Source organism: Hypomesus transpacificus, chromosome 1 (genome assembly GCF_021917145.1).
Source record: "Hypomesus transpacificus isolate Combined female chromosome 1, fHypTra1, whole genome shotgun sequence".
NCBI lineage: Eukaryota > Metazoa > Chordata > Actinopteri > Osmeriformes > Osmeridae > Hypomesus > Hypomesus transpacificus.
In genome coordinates, this window is record NC_061060.1 from 2294965 (window position 1) to 2314368 (window position 19404).

Here is a 19404-nt window from a genome sequence, read left to right on the forward strand (position 1 = left end):
CTGTGTTCTGCGTCGGCATGGTAAGCAAGAAATATGGCACAACCTATAACGACAATATATATCAAACATACACAAAATACATATCCAAACTATTGCACATCTGTATGTACAAAATTATCTAAACAACTAATTAGGACAAATAAACATGTCTGACCTCTTGTTTTACCCAACCAGTGGCACCTGTTTTGGTTTGTTAGTCTATGTACCGTCTCACCCAGGGAGTCATCCTAGCATCTAACTGGAACATCACCAATTTGTCCATACTTAAATGTCTCAAAGTGACACTACTTTTTATCTGAAGATATGATCGACACATAGCTAGACTTCCATTAACTGAGAGCCATGAATAGGCTACTTGGTGATTTGAGGTCAGTTTATGCTACCTTAAGCATTCAATTGATTGAATACATTCATAACAACACTGCTTTCTATTGTGGACGTACTGTTGGATGTGAATCCACTATCGTGGCATGTGCCTGTGCAGTTCCCCACCCCCCCCCCCCACCCCCTGGCTGTGTTGGACCACGGTCCTGACGCCTCCTTGAATGCTAAAGGCGTCTCTTGCATCCTCAGGGGAGTATCTGTGGGTTCACCATCGTGTCTGGGGGAGCCTCGCGCCTCGTCTTCGGGTATGACAGCTACGGGAACACGTGCGGCCAGCGCAACGAGCAGATCGAAGGAGTCCGGTTGAGCGGCCTCGATCAGACCGACAAAAAGTGAGTTTTTATTCCTGTCTCTCTCTCTCTCTCTCTCTCTCTCTCTCTCTCTCTCTCTCTCTCTCTCTCTGTCTCTCTCTGTCTGTCATATCAATCTCTCTCTCGCTCTCTGTCATATCAAGCTCTCTCTCCATTGTCAAGCTCTCTCTCTCTCTCTCTCTCTCTCTCTCTCTCTCTCTCTCTCTCTCTCTCTCTCTCTCTCTGTCTCTCTACCTTAGTGTTTACAGCTGGGTTTTGGAGTCTGTCCATAGGTGCTGATCTGTGGGTAAATGTGAAGCCCTCTGTGACATTGCTTGTTAAAAGGGCTATGCAAATAAATGTTGATTTGGTTTGGCTTCACAGTGGTTTTCACTTTTTGATGTTATGTGTTACGGTCATCAGCAGCCAATAGCCATTTATTCCACTAGGGTGCTGGTCAACAATGACACTGGGTGTAAAGTTATGATTACAATTGATGCCAGTGGCACACAGAATATTGCATCTGTGATCGGGAGGTTATCTGAAGAAAGGCAGGCCGAAGGAGTCACGACAATGTAAAGGAGTTTGACTTTTGGTTTATTAGTCGAGTCCCCGGATCAATCAGTTCAAGACAAACTGATGGCATTAGTGAAACTCTGTCTGTCAGCCATGCTTAAATACATGAGTTGGACAGTACAGATATAGAATGCACAGAATTACTTCCTTAACGGGTCTTCAGTACACTGATACACTAGAGCATTCAGCAGCTGAGATGGTCGTTATTTACGTTCAAGTCCCAGTTCGTAGATGTTTTGTCTCACAGTCTCCTAACTGTCTGGGCTGTGTGCTATATTCTGCTCAGTAGGAGGCCTTGCTGCAGGACCTCTTGACCTTACAGATACTTAGGCTGTACATGTACACAGAAAATCTGCCTTACAATCTCTAGTATTGTGTTAAACCTCATGCTCACAGGACCGTTTTGAACTGACAAATAAGAGGCCACAGTAACAGCGGTGTGGTCGTTCAGCAGACGTACAAGGGAGGATTTGGACCTGAGACCTCTCGATCAGCAGTCAAACGCTCTACCGCTGAGCTAAAGCCATTCACGTTACCTACATCAACCGCGCTCATCGGATGAATAGAACCAAAGTCGAAGTCGGATTGAAGCCAAGGTGCATGTGAATAATGAAAGACCTTGGATACTTTCTTGGATACTTTGCTAAGGACATGCAGACGAGGTGAACCAACTGATACACACTACTCTGTGTGTGGGTTCCCTGAGGTAGACAGGTATTCCAGTCTGTTGCATTTGCATATCCGGAAAAAGGTTCCCTCCACCTCCCTGTTAGACTTCCTAATGTGCGTTTAATGCTTGGCTAGTGCCACACACCGTAGTCACCACCCCCCTCTCATGCTCATTTCTTTCTTCAGCTTGAGAGAGGAGAGAAGAAAAGGGATTTAAAATTGCTCTGCTTAAAAGTTCATGAGCTGTTTGGAGAGTCAGTTAAATGCGGTGTGGTCACATCAGACATTTCTCATCTTTTTAAATGACGATGTCGGTCGTTGGTTCTTGGAAGTGAATGTGTTTTCCCAGCTGTTATTTATACCGATGGAGCCTGGACATAATACCTGTGTCTCTGCTCTTGAGAGGAGGATGCAAACATGTTGATGTACCCAGAGTGAAGCGAGACACTCATACAGCACATTGCTTGCCTGAACAGTACATAACACTCTCTCTTTCTACAGCCAGTCTCACAGGGTGGTGATCTCATTTTAATGACAGATTCAGTCCTCCTGCTAATAACTCTACGACGTATATACTACGTATACGTATATATAGACGTATATATGTCTGTTCGGATCTTCGTCCAGCGTGCATGAAGAGTGGCAGATGTATGTTCTTTCATCCACAGCAGTGTTTCCATAGGAGCTAGGAATCTGTTGGGGTCACCAGGCTAGCTTCTCTGATTCATGAGCACCGCATTAGCAGGCAGTTATGTGGTCATTACTGCACTTTGACAGGTCTCACAAGGATGAACTATTAATGGCGCACACACACACATTCTCTCACGGCGATCCTTGTGGATTAGCAGCTAGGTGCTGGTGGGTTCCTGTGTGTGATTGGCGTAGTGTGTTTGAGGTTTCTTTACCAGTCAAGGTCCTACACACACACACACACACACACCCTCAGTGGCTAGGAGAGGGTGTGAGGTATTGACTTCTTGGGCTTGCCGTGAGCACTCACCACCTGATGCTGAAGAATTCAACTGTCATGGTATTTAATTAAGGACTACAGAGCTGTCAATCCTCTCCCCTTCTCTACCTCCCATGGTCCACTCTCTCTCTACCTCCCCTACTTCTCTCTCTCTACCTCCCCTACCTCTCTCTCTCTCTCTACCTCCCCTACCTCTCTCTCTCTCTCTCTACCTCCCCTACCTCTCTCTCTCTCTCTCTCTCTCTCTCTCTACCTCCCCTACCTCTCTCTCTCTCTCTACCTCCCCTACCCCCCCCTCTCTCTCTCTCTCTCTCTCTCTCTCTCTCTCTCTCTCTCTCTCTCTCTCTCTCTCTCTCTCTCTCTCTCTCTCTCTCTCGCTCTCTCTCTCCCCTACCCCTCTCTCTCTCTCCTAGTCCACTCACTTACTTTACCTCTCCAGATCTCTTCCTCCTTTTCCTTCCATCTCTCATCAGCTGTCATTTGATGTATCTGCGTTTTCCGGTCATTAGGCAGCAGAATATAACTACGGTTAAAATACCCCTTTTGCCCTTCTATGAGGAAATCAGCAGTGTTCCCATGGTGTTCAGGGTGCCTAGTTCAGCCGACGAAGTTGTGCTCGACACTGTCCAGACGGCTCGGTTTAAAGTAAGTCAGTGGAGTAAGCTCCCCTGCCCCATGCTGTAAAGCCAGAGTGTGCTTCAGGGAAACAGGAGGGGTAAGGGCCAAGGGCAGACACAGAGACATTCCCTCCAGCCGCCCTGTCTGATGGAGGCTGGCGTCACCACGACAACACCACCACCCAAAACAAAGTCTGGCTGGTTGATACTTGATATCATCAAGTGACCCTACCATACCAAGAACATACCAGCAACATGCCAAGGACACATAGCATGCCAAACATACCAGGAACAAAATCCTATGTGTATGAGTACTAGTGTAGTTGTCTGTATGGGTAGATGTGTCGTGTGTATGCTAGTGTTGGTGTAGGTGTGTATTGCAGTGTAGATGTGTGTGTGTGTGTGAGCCTAAATGCTAGTGTAGTTGTCTGTGTGGGTAGGTGTGTATATAGTTTCTATGTGTCGGTATGTATATGGTTGTGTAATACCAGATCTGCCCCCACTCCTCTCTCCCAGTAAAGATCTTTTCCTCCTTACTTCCTGTTTTCCCTTAAACTCCTCCCATCTGGAACGAGAGGCGGACTTGTGATGTAGCGTGTCTGGATGCAGTTGTGGTGCTGGTCTGAGTGGCCTGTCTCGTGTCGCTCTGCCAGGGCGTGTTCACCTGTGACCAAGCCAGACGGATGGAAGGCTGTTTGTGAGGTCTATTGTCATCAGTCGGGGCAGTAATTCAGTGTGTCATCATGTAGACAGCTCTGTTTACTGCCTGCTCTGTGTCTTGTCTGCTCGACTGTATGTTACGGACACACGGGACAATGGGGTGTGTGTTTGTGCGTGCAGACCTGTGCTGGATGCATTTATTTGTTTGTGTGTCTGTGTGTTTGGCTCGTGTTTGTGTGGGTCTCGTATGTGTTTCATGTGTGTGTATGTGTCTCGTGTGTGTGTGTGTTTCATGTGTGTGTGTGTCTGCGTGTGTGTCAAACGTGGACGCACGTCTCCCTAAGTATATCAAATGAGGACAGGCTGATGGACCATTGTGAACAATTTGAAAAATGCTCTTGTTCCTTTCCCCTCTCCGCCTGCCAAGTCGGATGGACAAGTTCCAACAACCTCCGCCAAAGTTTCCCGCCCACCACATGGTATTTTTGGCGTGTCTCAGTGAATGAGGTGTTGTGGTTGGGGAGAGCGATGGCGTTCCAGATCAGCAGACTGGCTCGGCCAGGCCCAGGTCTTGTGAGAGGCCTACGCTCTGGTTTTGTGCTGACTTTTTCCTCCTCGTTGCGTTGGGAAACAGTCTCTGCTTTATAGCTCTAGCTGAGTGGTTAGGCCACCTGACCGCAGGTCAAGAGGTTGCAGTTTTACATCCCTTTTTGTATTGTAAAAAGGTGTTGGGTAAATGAATATGTTTCATTATATTACAAGAGAAAGGTTGCTGATTTTCGCAAGTTACTTGACAGAGAAAGTTTCCAGATTACCGTCAAGACAGAAATGTGTCGAGTACCGTAGATATCATCCAGTTCCCGCCTGTTGTTATGAATGGCAGGCGGTGGCCCTGTCTTTTGAGAGATGTATAACTCTGAACGTCTGATTGCAAAGGTCCCAGGTTTACAGGTTCAAATCCCCATCTGTACATGACTATGGATGAAAGTGTCTCTAAATGAACATGTTATCAGTGTTTCCCATGTATGGCGTGGTCTGTGGTCCGTTCGCTGGTACTAGTAGTGTGCTGTCTGTTTGTTTTGGTCTTCAGGTATGTATTCTTTCTGGACCCCTGTAACATCGACATCGTGCAGAGAAAGATCAAATCCATGGCCTTATGTGTCTCCCTGTGTCCCTACGAAGAGATGAAGACCTACGACCACCTCAAGAGGTTTGCGATGCAAAATGGTGAGTGTAGCGTGAACCTCCGTCATTAGCTATCACTTAGCTATCACTTAGCTATTATCTAGCTTTATATTACTTAGCTGTTACCTAGCTTTTTGTATTCGACCTACCTAGTTATTAAAATTAATGAGCTATTACTTTGATACTTTCTAGGTATTAATATTACTTAGCTAATGATATCACCTAGCTACTACTTCTCTTTTAGCCATTAGCCAAGATATATAAGTTAATAGTAGTGTACTAGAAGTAGTGTAATATAACTGAAGTTCAGTAAAGCAGAGATCATAAGGGAATGTCTCGTTTTCAACAGTAGGACATTGCTACAGAGACTAACCCCGACGTCATGACAGTGAATCACTGACTGCCTTCCTCGGGGACGACAAACGCTTTCCACACAGAGTGACATGTCCGTGACCTGGCGTGCCATCGTCCCTTAATACTGTCCTTTCATTCACCACACACACACACACACACACACACACACACACACACACACACACACACACACACACACACACACACACACACACACACACACACACAGAAATACACACACAGAGATACACATACTGTACACACAAACACATTGTCAACACAGAGACACGCATACATATTGTACTCACACAGTAACACCCACACACACACACACAGTCTTGCTGTCTGGCACTGAGGGCACCTTGGCACATGTGTAGAGCGAACTAAATTAACAAAGACACCATTAAGCCTGGTACCTCGCCTGACTGTATGGATGCCATTGTTTTGTGCCAGCCTAGCCCATCCTTCCCCTGCCACCATGTCTACTGCCAGATGGACTGAAATGCGAATTGTAACTTACTGTACACGGTTGGCAGCTCGAGGTTTATGCAGATTTCTGCTTTTTCACAGACATGGCGGGGTTTACATCAGAATAAACATGACAGGCCCTCTCTCTCCCCCTGCCTTTCCTGTCTTTCTTAAACTGTCACTATCCAACAAAGCAGGAAAAGCAACAAACAAAAAATTATAAACATTATAATTTTTTTTATGAAGCAGATGCTTTTATTCAAAGCAACGTACAAAAAGCGTATTGTAATATTTTTTTTCTTGTATTAATATGATTTTTTACTATTCTTGTTGTTCATTCTCCTCCTTCTGTTTGTGGTTTCTGTCTCAGGGTCTGAGCTGTGTTCCTATGAACTGGCCGGTCATAAATACCCAGGACATCCTGACAGATTCGACAAATGTCCTAAACTTCCAGTCCCACCCAGGTAGGAGGATCCCTGAATTGAAACGAATGCTCCTGTGTTCCCCATGATTAACACGGTGGACTTTGCCAACCTCTATATTCCTCTGAGTTAAGGATACAATCCCTGCCCTGTCTCCCCCAACCACCCCACCACTTCCTGCCCCATCTCCCTGCACACCTTACGTCGTGACCTTTGACCCTCGACCCTTCCCTCTCGTCCTATCACAGCAAAGCGTTGCCCGTGTTCAACCGCTGCACGCCAGTGGACATCTCCTGCTACGCCAAGTTCGCCGAGGCGGTGGTGACCTTCGTGAGTGACAACAGCATGCTGCACAGGCTGATCGCGGGAGTGATGGCCAGCAAGGAGATCATCGTGGGCCTCTGTCTGCTGGCGCTAGGTGATGACCTCATCAACATGCGCCTTCACTCAGAACCAGGATTGGGGATTCATGGGAGATTTTAGGGGGTTACATTCAAACAACAACAAAAAAAACCTTTGCGCTCAACAATTTTTACATTTAGAGTTGGGGTGTATTTTAATGCAGTTTTGTTGTGGGAACCTGCATTGCATGATGATCATCTTCAGATGACTGAGTTGGCTGAGCTGTTACCTTTTTAAAGGAGCATCTGATATGAATGCTGTCAGGGATGCGGTGGGACAGGCCTGGCTGGTCCTGCTCTCGTGCCTGTCTCTGCGGACACCTCTGAGAGGTGTCAGCACATGCTGTAACGTCTGAAAATGCAGAGCTGAGGAGAAAATAAAGCAGAGTCATCACATCTCTGAGCTTCCCTCAGGCTGCGTGGCGCAGCAGTGTTTGTGTTTGGAGGGAAGGACAGACCCCGGGTCACTGACATGTTCTGGGAAGTCTGTTCAAGGGCTCGGGGGGTCTAGGTGATTTACTGATGCTGGGGTCGGTTTTAAGGTCAATATTTAGCTTTTGTTGTTTTATAATTTTTTAATTTTTTAAACCTTTTTTATGATGATGGTGATCAGCTTACCTCTGCTTTCTTCTTCTCTGGGGGATCTAGTGTTCCAGTGTTGATATGTGTGTTTCTGTTTGCAATCGTTTGTATTAAGTTAAATAAGTGTAGAGACTGGTGTGCTCTTAAGAAGCTGATGTGGTGTGTGTTGATGTGTGTCATGGTGTGTTGGGTTGTTGTGTTGTTACGGTGTGTGTCATGGTGTGTGTGTATTGGGTTGTTGTGTTGTTACGGTGTGTGTCATGGTGTGTGTGTTGGGTTGTTGTGTTGTTACGGTGTGTGTCATGGTGTGTGTCATGGTGTGTGTGTTGGGTTGTTGTGTTGTTACGGTGTGTGTCATGGTGTGTGTCATGGTGTGTGTGTGTGTGTTGTTATGGTGTGTGTCATGGTGTGTGTGTGTGTGTTGTGTTGTTATGGTGTGTGTCATGCTGTGTGTGTTGTTATGGTGTGTGTTATGGTGTGTGTGTTGTGTTGTTATGGTGTGTGTCATGCTGTGTGTGTGTGTTGTTATGGTGTGTGTCATGCTGTGTGTGTGTGTTGTTATGGTGTGTGTCATGCTGTGTGTGTGTGTTGTTATGGTGTGTGTCATGGTGTGTGTGTGTGTGTGTTGTTATGGTGTGTGTCATGGTGTGTGTGTGTGTGTTGTGTTGCAGTTCTGTCCATGATCCTGATGGTTATCATCCGCTACATTTCTGCCGTGCTCGTCTGGATCCTCACCGCCCTCGTGGTGCTGGGCTCCCTGGGTGAGGTCACTTCCTGTCACCACCTCGTCCCTTCCTGTTCGGTTCAAACTTGGCTTTCCCAGAGTTGTTTTCTTGTCTTGATCTGTCTCCGTGCTTCTGCCTTCAGCGGGCACCAGTGTTCTGTGGTGGCTGTACATCGACCACCGGTTAACGGCCAACAACACGTCCACCAAAGAGGACAATGAGGAAGAAGAGGTGACCAGGGACAACGTCCAAGGTCTGCTGGTGTACGCCATTGCTGCCACCGTCTTCACCGTGAGTATACAGACAGGCTGAGGGAGGATGCTAGAATCTGAAATCTGAAATCTGAATCCCCCCCCTGTACACCCCCTCCCTCCCCAGGTGATCCTACTGTTGCTGATGCTCTTCATGAGAAAGCGCGTGGCCCTCACCATCGCCCTGTTCCATGTGGCTGGGAAGGTGTTCATCCACCTGCCCCTGCTCACCCTGCAGCCCTTCTGCACCTTCCTGGCCCTGGTGGTCTTCTGGCTCTACTGGATCCTGGTGCTGCTTTTCCTAGGGACCACCGGTGAGGAGGAAGGAGGCTGTGGGGTGGCGAGGAGGACGGGGGTGGGAGGGGACATGGGGCCAGTGAGGGGGAGAACACAGGAGGAGGAAGGGGGGTGGCGGGTGAGGCGGAGGGATTCTCCGGAAGGTGGATAGAAAAGTATGAAAATGAGTGTGAAATAAGAGACAAAAAGAGGTGAGATGAACAAGAATCAAGAATAGACTAAAATCAGGAGGAGTGAAGGGAGAGCACACATGCAGTCCTACCAGGAACACAAACAGGATGTGGATTTAAGGGGAGTTTTTAGAGGGTTCAGTCGCTAAACAACCTGCCCTCAGGCACACCAATTATTAAACTTTTTTGAAAAGCGTCACAGAACCCAAGGTACATTCATAGCACACCAGGACATCAAATATACATTCCAATCTCTGCTCCCCCCTCCCTCTCCCTCTCCCCCATCAGGGAACCCGATCCAGAACGAGGAGACTGGCCTTACAGAGTTCCGCCTGACGGGGGCGCTGCAGTACCTGACCTGGTACCACGCTGTGGGCCTCATCTGGATCAGCGAGTTCATCCTGGCCTGCCAGCAGATGACCGTGGCCGGGGCTGTGGTCACATACTACTTCACCAGGTACACTGCTAGCTACACTTCACCAGGTACACTGCTAGCTACACTTCACCAGGTACACTGCTAGCTACACTTCACCAGGTACACTGCTAGCTACACTTCACCAGGTACACTGCTAGCTACACTTCACCGGGTACACTGCTAGCTACACTTCACCGGGTACACTGCTAGCTACACTTCACTGGGTACACTGCTAGCTACACTTCACCAGGTACACTGCTAGCTACACTTCACCAGGTACACTGCTAGCTACACTTCACCAGGGACACTGCTAGCTACACTTCACCAGGTACACTGCTAGCTACACTTCACTAGACTAACTGCTAGCTACACTTCACCAGGTACACTGCTATCTACACTTCACTAGACACACTGCTAGCTACACTTCACTAGACACACTGCTAGCTACACTTCACCAGGTACACTGCTAGCTACACTTCACTAGACACACTGCTAGCTACACTTCACATACTACTTTACTAGGTACACTGCTAGATCTTCACTGCACATGACATGCAATGCAACGTATAGACGTATGTACCGTATCTACCACTTCCACCTTTTCCTCTATGGACTGTCTTCCCTCTGGCCCCTCTCTCTTCACCTCCTCCTTCCTGCCTCCTCCTTCTTGGCTCATGTCCCTCTCCCTTGGCCCCGCCCCCAGGGATAAGGGCCGCCTCCCGGTCACGCCCATCCTGTCCTCGGTGCTGCGCCTGGTGAGGTACCACCTTGGCACGGTGGCCAAAGGCTCCTTCATCATCACCCTGGTGAAGATCCCCCGCCTCTTCCTCATGTACATCCACAACCAACTCAAAGGAAAGGTACCGTAACCAGACCAGTGTGGCCCCCTAACCAGACCAGTGTGGCCCCTTAACCAGGGCAGTGTGGCCCCCTAACCAGACCAGTGTGGCCCCCTAACCAGGGCAGAGTGGCCCCTTAACCAGACCAGTGTGGCCCCTTAACCAGGGCAGTGTGGCCCCCTAACTAGGGCAGTGTGGCCCCTTAACCAGGGCAGTGTGGCCCCTTAACCAGGGCAGTGTGGCCCCATAACCAGGGCAGTGTGGCCCCCTTAACCAGGGCAGAGTGGCCCCTTAACCAGGGCAGTGTGGCCCCTTAACCAGGGCAGAGTGGCCCCTTAACCAGGGCAGTGTGGCCCCTTAACCAGGGCAGTGTGGCCCCTTAACCAGGGCAGTGTGGCCCCTTAACCAGGGCAGTTCGGCCCCTTCACAGTGTGAAAGAGCCTTAGCTGTCAAGAGCCCCTCCCAGTTGTCCCTCTCTTACTCTCTGTGTTTCCCCTCCCAGGAGAACGCTTGTGCTCGCTGCATGCTGAAGACCTGCATCTGCTGTCTGTGGTGCCTGGAGAAGTGCCTCAACTATCTGAATCAGGTACAGTTTTCTCTCTCTGTCTGTCACCTGGGAGGCAAGGGGAGGAGAGGGGAGGGGAGGTGGGGAGAGGAGGGGAGGGGAGGAGCGACAGGACACATTTAAAGTGCTGCTGAAGATTGAAAGATTCTCAAGCTGGTCTGTGAGAACACCAGTCTATACATGTATTTATTTGATGACTTGGATCTGGGTCTTGTTCCTGTAGAACGCGTACGCGGCCACAGCCATCAACAGCACCAGTTTCTGCACATCTGCTCGCGATGCCTTCGTCATCCTGGTGGAGAACGCTCTGCGGGTGGCGGCCATCAACGCCGTGGGCGACTTCGTTCTCTTCCTGGGCAAGGTGAGGAGTGCGCTGGTCGTGTGGCGAGGACGCTGGTCATGTGACAAGGACGCTGGTCATGTGGGCATAAAAGCTCAATAACTCAAGTGTGAAATGCTGGGTCAGCGAACGTGTCGAATGTAAAAAAAAGTCGCAAAATAAATGATTTTTAAAAAAAAATAATACATAGCACATCCATGATTGTAACCATTGTCCCTGTGACCCGCCAGGTCCTGATCGTGACGTCTACGGCCTTCGCTGGCGTGCTGTTGCTGAACTACCAGAGGGACTACACAGAGTGGGTGCTGCCCCTCATCATCGTGTGTCTGTTCTCCTTCCTGGTGGCCCACTGCTTCCTGTCCATCTTCGAGATCGTGGTGGACGTGCTTTTCCTGTGCTTCGCCATCGACACCAAGTACAACGACGGCACGCCAGGCAGGGAGTTTTACATGGACAAGGCCCTGATGGTGAGGGGTGGAACGAGGGAGGGTGGAGCGAGGGAGGGAGGGTGAAGGGAGTTCTACATGGACAAGGCCCTGATGGTGAGGGGTGGAACGAGGGAGGGTGGAGCGAGGGAGGGAGGGTGAAGGGAGTTCTACATGGACAAGGCCCTGATGGTGAGGGGTGGAACGAGGGAGGGTGGAGCGAGGGAGGGAGGGTGAAGGGAGTTCTACATGGACAAGGCCCTGATGGTGAGGGGTGGAACGAGGGAGGGTGGAGCGAGGGAGGGAGGGTGAAGGGAGTTCTACATGGACAAGGCCCTGATGGTGAGGGGTGGAACGAGGGAGGGTGGAGCGAGGGAGGGAGGGTGAAGGGAGTTCTACATGGACAAGGCCCTGATGGTGAGGGGTGGAACGAGGGAGGGTGGAGCGAGGGAGGGAGGGTGAACGAAGTTCTACATGGACAAGGCCCTGATGGTGAGGGGTGGAACAAGGGAGGGTGGAGCAAGGGAGGGAGGGTGAAGGGAGTTCTACATGGACAAGGCCCTGATGGTGAGGGGTGGAACGAGGGAGGGTGGAGCGAGGGAGGGTGGAGCGAGGGAGGGTGGAGCGAGGGAGGGAGGGTGAAGGGAGTTCTACATGGACAAGGCCCTGATGGTGAGGGGTGGAGTGCTGACTGCCTGTATATCTGTCTCTTTGTTCTCCCTTTCTCTCTCTCTGCCTGTCTCTATCTATTTATATGTGTTTATCTCTATCTATCTAACTTATTTATTTCTTCTTTGCATCTCTGCCTCTGGTAGTCTGGCTGCTGCCTGCATGCTTCCAAAACTCCCAAGGACGGTCAAACGAGTCTGACAGTCTTTTTCTCTTGGAACGTCAGATGTTCCCTTCAGATACGCTGTCAGCTAACTCGTCAGGCAGGGCGGGGTGAGGAGGTGGAGGGTGAGGGGGTGAGGGGGGAGATATGCAGATATGTGGAGTGTCTTGTTTGATCTGGCTCACTACCTTGAGCATCTTTAGTGGGAGCTGGTTGGTGGACTCTGACAGGCTCATGCTGAGCTGTTATCTGCCTCCCTGTTCAAAACCCAACAACTTCAAAGATAGTCTTGTCGTTGACATGGTAGAAAGGAGAAAAAAAATATTGAATTAATTGCGCCTGTTCAGCGCCGTTTTTCAGTTTTTTTAAATGTGGTAAATGCAGTCCTGCTCCTCTCCACCTGGACCCCCCCTCCCAACCCCCCCTCAGCCAGAACCACGCCCCGGCTGCAGTGTGTTGTGGTCTGTAACTGCTCTCTACCGCCCCTTGCAGGAGTTTGTGGAGAACAGCAGGAAGCTAGAACGCGTGGTGGAGCGTGGGAGGAGCCGGCCCAAAGAGGTGGTGTCGGAGGGGGCGGAGATGAAACCCATGGTGAGTGACAGCGGAGGGGGCGGGGAGGCGGGCGCTGGCGTGGGGTTGGACGGAGGAGGCGGGGAGTGGGACGACCAGCAGGGGTTCCACGTGTACTACCTGATGGTGGGCGTCCTGGTGGACTGGGCCCTGTCGGAGCCCAGCGCCCTAGTCCTCTGCCTGACCGAGGACATGGTCATCTTCCTGTGCGTGTACCTGCCCACTTCCACGCTCTTCCTGTTCGCCACCCTCCTCCAAGAGCCCGGCCCCTCGCCCGCCTCGCCCAGCGCCTCCGTCTCTGCATGGCAACCCTCCCCCCGACGCATGCCCTCGGACGCATGCTAGCACGTGCTAACACCGTGCTAACACCACGCACTCACCACTCACAGCGAAACTGCTTTCAGCATTTTTCATTTCATTTCCTTTTTTTGGAGGGTTTTGTGTTTTTGTTTTGGGGGTGGGGACTTTTTAATGACTACTTTTTATTTTTACTTTTTATTTGTTTTTTTCACTGTTACTTCCTGACTATCTTGAACCGCGAACTGTGGCCCCTGTGTGTATAGGGTGCGTTTCCTCTCTTCCAGCCTTATCATCACCATGGTGCTTTTAGGACGAGAGGGGGCTGTGTCTAGTGATGCAGATAATAAGCTGTCAGACTGGTGTGGGGGGGGGGGGGGGGTAGGGGCCCCCCTCCTTGAGGCGCCGGCCACAAACATCAACAGAGTCAGGGGCCAATAGGTGGAGTGCTATGACTCATCTCGTCTGCCTACCCAGCATGCAGCTGCATTACACAAAGTGATGCATAAGCTGGAGTTACCACGGTGGCTAGGGGGCACCATGGCTCAGCTTTTCTGTTCACTTGGACGTTTAGCCATCCTGTTGAATCCAGAGTGAAAACGATGAGCTGCATGTTTGGTGATGTATAAAATGCTAGACACAGTATATCTACAGCCCCAGTTTCCCCAGACTGGTAATCGTTTGTGAAATTGTATGAAAGACTAGATGACGACTGTCGAACTGCAGAATCAGGAAGCTAACAAGCGTCAAGCGAAGGATCAGATTTATGTTTTCGAGGGAAACACCAGTGAACTCAAGGATAGGGCCGTGTTTTCCCATACCTGCCTCTCTCAAAGAACATTCAGTCTTTTGGTTTCAAGATAGATCGGACACTAACCTCTTCACTGCTCCACTGCATGGCTTCCGCATCCATCTCCTTCTACATTAACTTCATCTAACTGCATCCGAGAGCAATTTCCAACCCGTCTTTTTCACTCATCCTATCCTTTCATCCAGAGACTGTCAGTGACTCCGTGAGCTGCTGTGAACAGATTAATGAGACGTGAATAACTTTGCTTTTCCAGGCCCCAGGAACAAGTTCAGCTTGACCAAAATCACCAAATGGGACTTTTTAAAAAGACATTCCAAAATGTTTATTTTTACCAATGTGTAACATGTTTACTATGGTTTCACTCAAGGGAATACAATATTTTAATAAGAAATTGTAAAAAAAAAAAATAACGATGTAATGAAGCACTTTATATTGAAGCGCTGCATATTTTAAAAGGCTGATGCATTTTTCGTAGGGATGTCCTTTTTTATAAGACTAAAAGTAAACGGTTGCCATTTAGTCAAACACAGTACTAAAAAGTCACTTTTGGTTAACGTTTTGGCATAGCGAGTTAGCTTTTTCTCTGATCTCGGCTACTGCTGAGTCAGCTCACTCATCTGTCATGCGACTATGAAGCACTTAGATGTGTGTTTTAATCAACCACTGAACTTGAGTATGGAAACACTCACTTGGAATTGTTGTTCAGTCATGAAGGAGTGTTTTTATTAGAATGAGTGTTGATAAGTCTTTTTTTTTCAGCTTTCTTTCATTCTCTTTTTATCTGATTATCTTCGTTGACAGCTGTTGATTTTTCTGTAAACAAAACACAAAACAGACAAGGCCCAATCATGTTAGAGGGACGGTGACGGTGTGAGAATCTGGGTCCGAGCATGACTCTCCTTAGTGGCCCTGTCAGGCCAAATAGTGTCCTAGGGCCAAATAGTGTCCTACCTGACGTCACAATGCCGTTCCGAAGCAAGGACGCGTCCGTCGCTATGCCGACCTTAAATTCCTGAGATATTTACGCGTGCTAGCAGGAAACTGTCATGGTTGCTATACTGGTTACTAGTTTTGTATTTAGGCTTATTTAAACCAGTTTATTCTACTCTACTATTTAAAGTTTTCACTCGTTCAACATTCCTGAGACAGCAACGCGCGCAGGTAGAATACTATACGTGTTGCCTTCCCGGTCTGTTAAAATTGATGCTAAATAAGTGAATTCTTTTGACGAAAACAATTTGCCAGCTAGCACTAGCTATCAAACGAGTGAAAACTTTAAATAGTAGAGTAGAATAAACTGGTTTACATAAGCCTAAATACAAAACTTCCTACCTAGTAACCAGTATAGCAACCATGACAGTTTCCTGCTAGAACGCGTAAATATCTCAGGAATTTAAGGTCGGCATAGCAACGGACGCGTCCTTGCTTCGGAACGGCATTGTGATGTCAGGTAGGACACTATTTGGCCCTAGGACACTATTTGGCCTGACAGCCCCTCAGATCTGAAAGGACTGTGATGGGGACAAGGTAGCAGCAGGCCAAGACTGGCTCCAGCCGCCTGGTTAGCTACATGGACCGGACCTTGTTGCTCAGACCCATCCACTCCCTTCAGATCTTCACAGGGCCATGGAGAACACACCTTCATGTTGGATGGGGAAGGATGGACGGAGGTTCGAGGTGGAACTTTGATTGGTTGAACATGAGTCGCTGACAGGAAGTGCTCAATAGAGCTGGATAGTGTGAGCCTTGTCTTAAGCACCGAGACAATGGATCCGTTTAGTGCCGTGGTACAGGTGATCGATACTCCTGTCTCCATTAATGCAACTCCTCTGTCCTGATTGGGATTGATTGACATCTAACCTGGTTTGAAAGGCGCAGTGAGATGTTAGTTCTCTCTTCCCCCGGTGTCGGAACTCTCCGACGCCACTCTCTGCCCTCAGAACGTCAAACTTCCTGTTAGAATCTCATGAATGAACTGGCATCTCCACTTTTCAGAGAGGAAACCCATTCAATTAAGTGAATAAAAAGCGATTTAAAAGGTACAATTATTGAATCTGAAAGGTATCCACACGGTTAACTTACTGAAATATCAGATCTGTGTTCCTGTGTACAGTTGCTTTAGTGCAGGGTAGTCTAACTGCTCCTGGAGAAACACTTTGCTCTAAATGTTCATTCCGACCCTAATCCAGCACACCTGATTCTTATAATTAGCTGGTTTGTAAGCTATATAACTGGGGTTTGAGTGCAACCCTCCAGGAGGGTAGATCTCTAGCAGCAGGGTTGGAGTGTAAACCTCCAGGAGGGTAGATCTCTAGCAGCAGGGTTGGAGTGTAAACCTCCAGGACAGTAGATCTCCAGGAGCAGGGTTGGAGTGTAAACCTCCAGGACAGTAGATCTCTAGGAGCAGGGTTGGAGTGTAACCCTCCAGGAGGGTAGATCTCTAGGAGCAGGGTTGGAGTGTAACCCTCCAGGAGGGTAGATCTCTAGGAGCAGGGTTGGAGTGTAACCCTCCAGGAGGGTAGATCTCTAGGAGCAGGGTTGGAGTGTAAACCTACAGGAGGGTAGATCTCCAGGGCAGTCCGGCTCCAGTGAATGGATGGTGAAAGCTTAGCAGCACAACATCGTGAACGCCACAGTTGTTATGAGTGCTGAGTCGATGTGTTGTCATTAGAGGAAGTCATGCAGAACTTGGTGGACCCTGTGGAGATGCCAGTAGATAGCGCAGTGAGCAATAACATAACTCTGTCGGTATTAACTGCTACAAATAAGTCTTCCTACATGCGTTTTCATTTTGTCTAGACCATTTCTCCTGACGTAGTGTGTCTAGTTTGTTTGGCGAGGGTGGAGTGTGTGTGGGTGTGTGTGTGTGGGGGGGGGGGGGGGTAGTAGCAAGATAGCATCTCCTGGTGTTAGTCCCTGCTCCCCACTTCAACACCTCTTGGATTGAGGGCATGAATTGGGTTGTTGTAAGCCTTAAAGAAAGCCCCCATTTTTCTTTTCAGCTGTTATATGTATGTCTGTTAAGCCCATAAAGGGCCAACTACCAGAGCGACTGAAGAACATTATCCCTATTTTTCTTTCTCTTTTCTTTGTTTTACTAGAAAGAGAAGGTACTACATTTTGTTTTTGTGTTAAGAGGTTCAGAATGGTACGAATGGGTCATTAAGATGTATGCAGTTGTTTTCGTAATGAAAGTTTTAACAATATGTTGTAAAGACTGAATAAGTATCCTGTGTGTTATGATGTTGTGATGTGACGAGGTCGGGTGTTACCGGGAGCGGGACGGCTGTGACTGTTGTCATGACAACCTTTCATCATCAGTCTCTCTCTGCAGGGGTGAAAAAAACATCATCCACAAAACATCGTGTGTTTAAATACAGGAAGACGAACTAGACTGTCCGGGGACCTCTCTCCGGAAATACACTAGACCGTACACTAAGAATTAGCTATGAAATATTAAGAGCATGTGTGTTGAAAATGGTCAAACTGAACTCATTGCCACAAGATTCTAAATGCGCAAAGCATGTTAGGACTGCACTACTAATATGGTGTTTCTTTCAACATCGAGATAAATTTCACATATGTAAATAAATAAAACAAGTTTAACATGTCTTAGCTTGGTCAGTCAGTATGATATAGAAATTCTATTTAATGTTTAAGCAAGAAACGTTCCTAGTGAGCATACTGGAAAAAAAAGTATATAAACCACTGTAAGCACACTCAGTGAATTCATAATGGACATAGGCTACTGAACAAACCGTATTAAGTCAACTGAAAACTGTGTAACTCAATTATGAGTCTGTTACAGAAGACCAAGATTATTCAACTAAATCACTGGGTTGACATTTCCATTCCAGAATGACTGGGCCCTTTCTACTCACGTCTCTTGAATCCGTTGTGATTAGAACGTAATCAGATAGACCAGTCGCTCGCGGTCTGGAGGAAATGCATTTTTTTCACTTTTGAAATGTTTTTTTGAGTGAAAAGGTTGATACGCGCGTCCGATAAGGAACGCACCGCACGGACAGAAATCGACATGGATTTTGACCAGATGCGGGGGACGTGTGTGGAAAGGACCCAAGGCGACAACTTTTATTTTTTATTTATGATCGACTGTACAGAGAACTCCGCCACTCACAAACCACGCCGTTCTGTTTGCCAAACTCTACAGGTACTGAATCCAAAGACGATTCAACACACTATTGCACGCCGAAAACCACGCTGTGCAAACGTGTGGTTTCGTGTCAGTGTCATTTTTCATCTATATTTTTCGACAGCTGCAACAGCAAGGTGCTCTAGAAACAGCTGCAACACTTGAGGTCTGCTTCGTTCGCTTCCGTTAATAAGAGGCAGAAAGCCCTACTCAAAAAGTATTGTAAAGCCAGTAGCCACTCAAAACAAAGGACCGTAGACGACTTGCATGTTTTTAGAATGCACATCTCCTGCTCTTTGACTGGAGATCCATCTTTATAGGGTGTGAATATATAATGGCATTAGATCCACGTGACTTAACACAGAACTAACAGATAGAACAATAGCTTTACTCAGACACAGTTTTTTGAGATATGAGTCAGCATTCTTTTAGTTGTTGGAAACTGTTCCGTTTATTCTTGTCACAAGTGAATTGGCAAGTAACTGAGATTGACGAAGTCCAAGCAAAATGTTCCACTATGAATCAGCGAAACATCAGCTGAACTTTCTGGTAACAAAAACTTTGATTTATTTTCACTGCAGTAACAGTTGTTTGTAATACTGGACAACGTTTTGATTTTTTTTTATATATATTTATTATTTCTTATGTATATTTGTTTGTTTTTTAAGTAATAAAATTGAAAATTTGTGAACTTTCTGTTGACTGTCGTCAATATAAAATGTGCCTTTCACAGAGGGGTTTAGACTACTTACAGACGAAGGAACAGCGTGCCAACAAGAGATATTTAAAAACTGCGCTAACATTTGTTGAAAGGAAATGTACACAACATAGCTATAGAAAATATACCGTATATGATGATGCAGTACAAAATCCTGGTGCCTTTTATAACTGAGTCAAAACCTAACTATTTGAAATACAAACTGAACTATAGCCTACCCTTTGTGCAATAGTGTAGAAAACAATAAGTGCATAAGATTTATCATCTTTGGTATGTTTGTATTTTACACAGCAAATGTCAGTGATATTTATCAGTGTTAATTTAACACCAGGAAGGTTCATTTTACTCATTGAGTCTTTGAATCATCCAATAATGAGATGGACCTTTTCAGTTTGACTGCCAATCAAGAGGTTGCAGG

General features: G+C 47.6%; 1 protein-coding gene across 1 annotated transcript; it reads left to right on the top strand.

Moving 5' to 3' along the window:
- Window positions 1-2: 2 nt before the first annotated feature.
- slc44a1b (solute carrier family 44 member 1b) lies at window positions 3-15048 on the top strand (the record flags this gene model as incomplete). The annotated part of the gene is made up of 15 exons (XM_047024227.1): window positions 3-20; window positions 574-716; window positions 5257-5393; window positions 6544-6637; window positions 6844-7013; window positions 8250-8339; window positions 8446-8594; window positions 8682-8868; window positions 9310-9478; window positions 10140-10296; window positions 10778-10861; window positions 11064-11201; window positions 11411-11647; window positions 12930-13028; window positions 14369-15048. Coding segments are annotated over 15 exons (1896 nt in total), but the record flags the coding sequence as incomplete, so codon positions are not given.
- Window positions 15049-19404: the final 4356 nt, after the last annotated feature.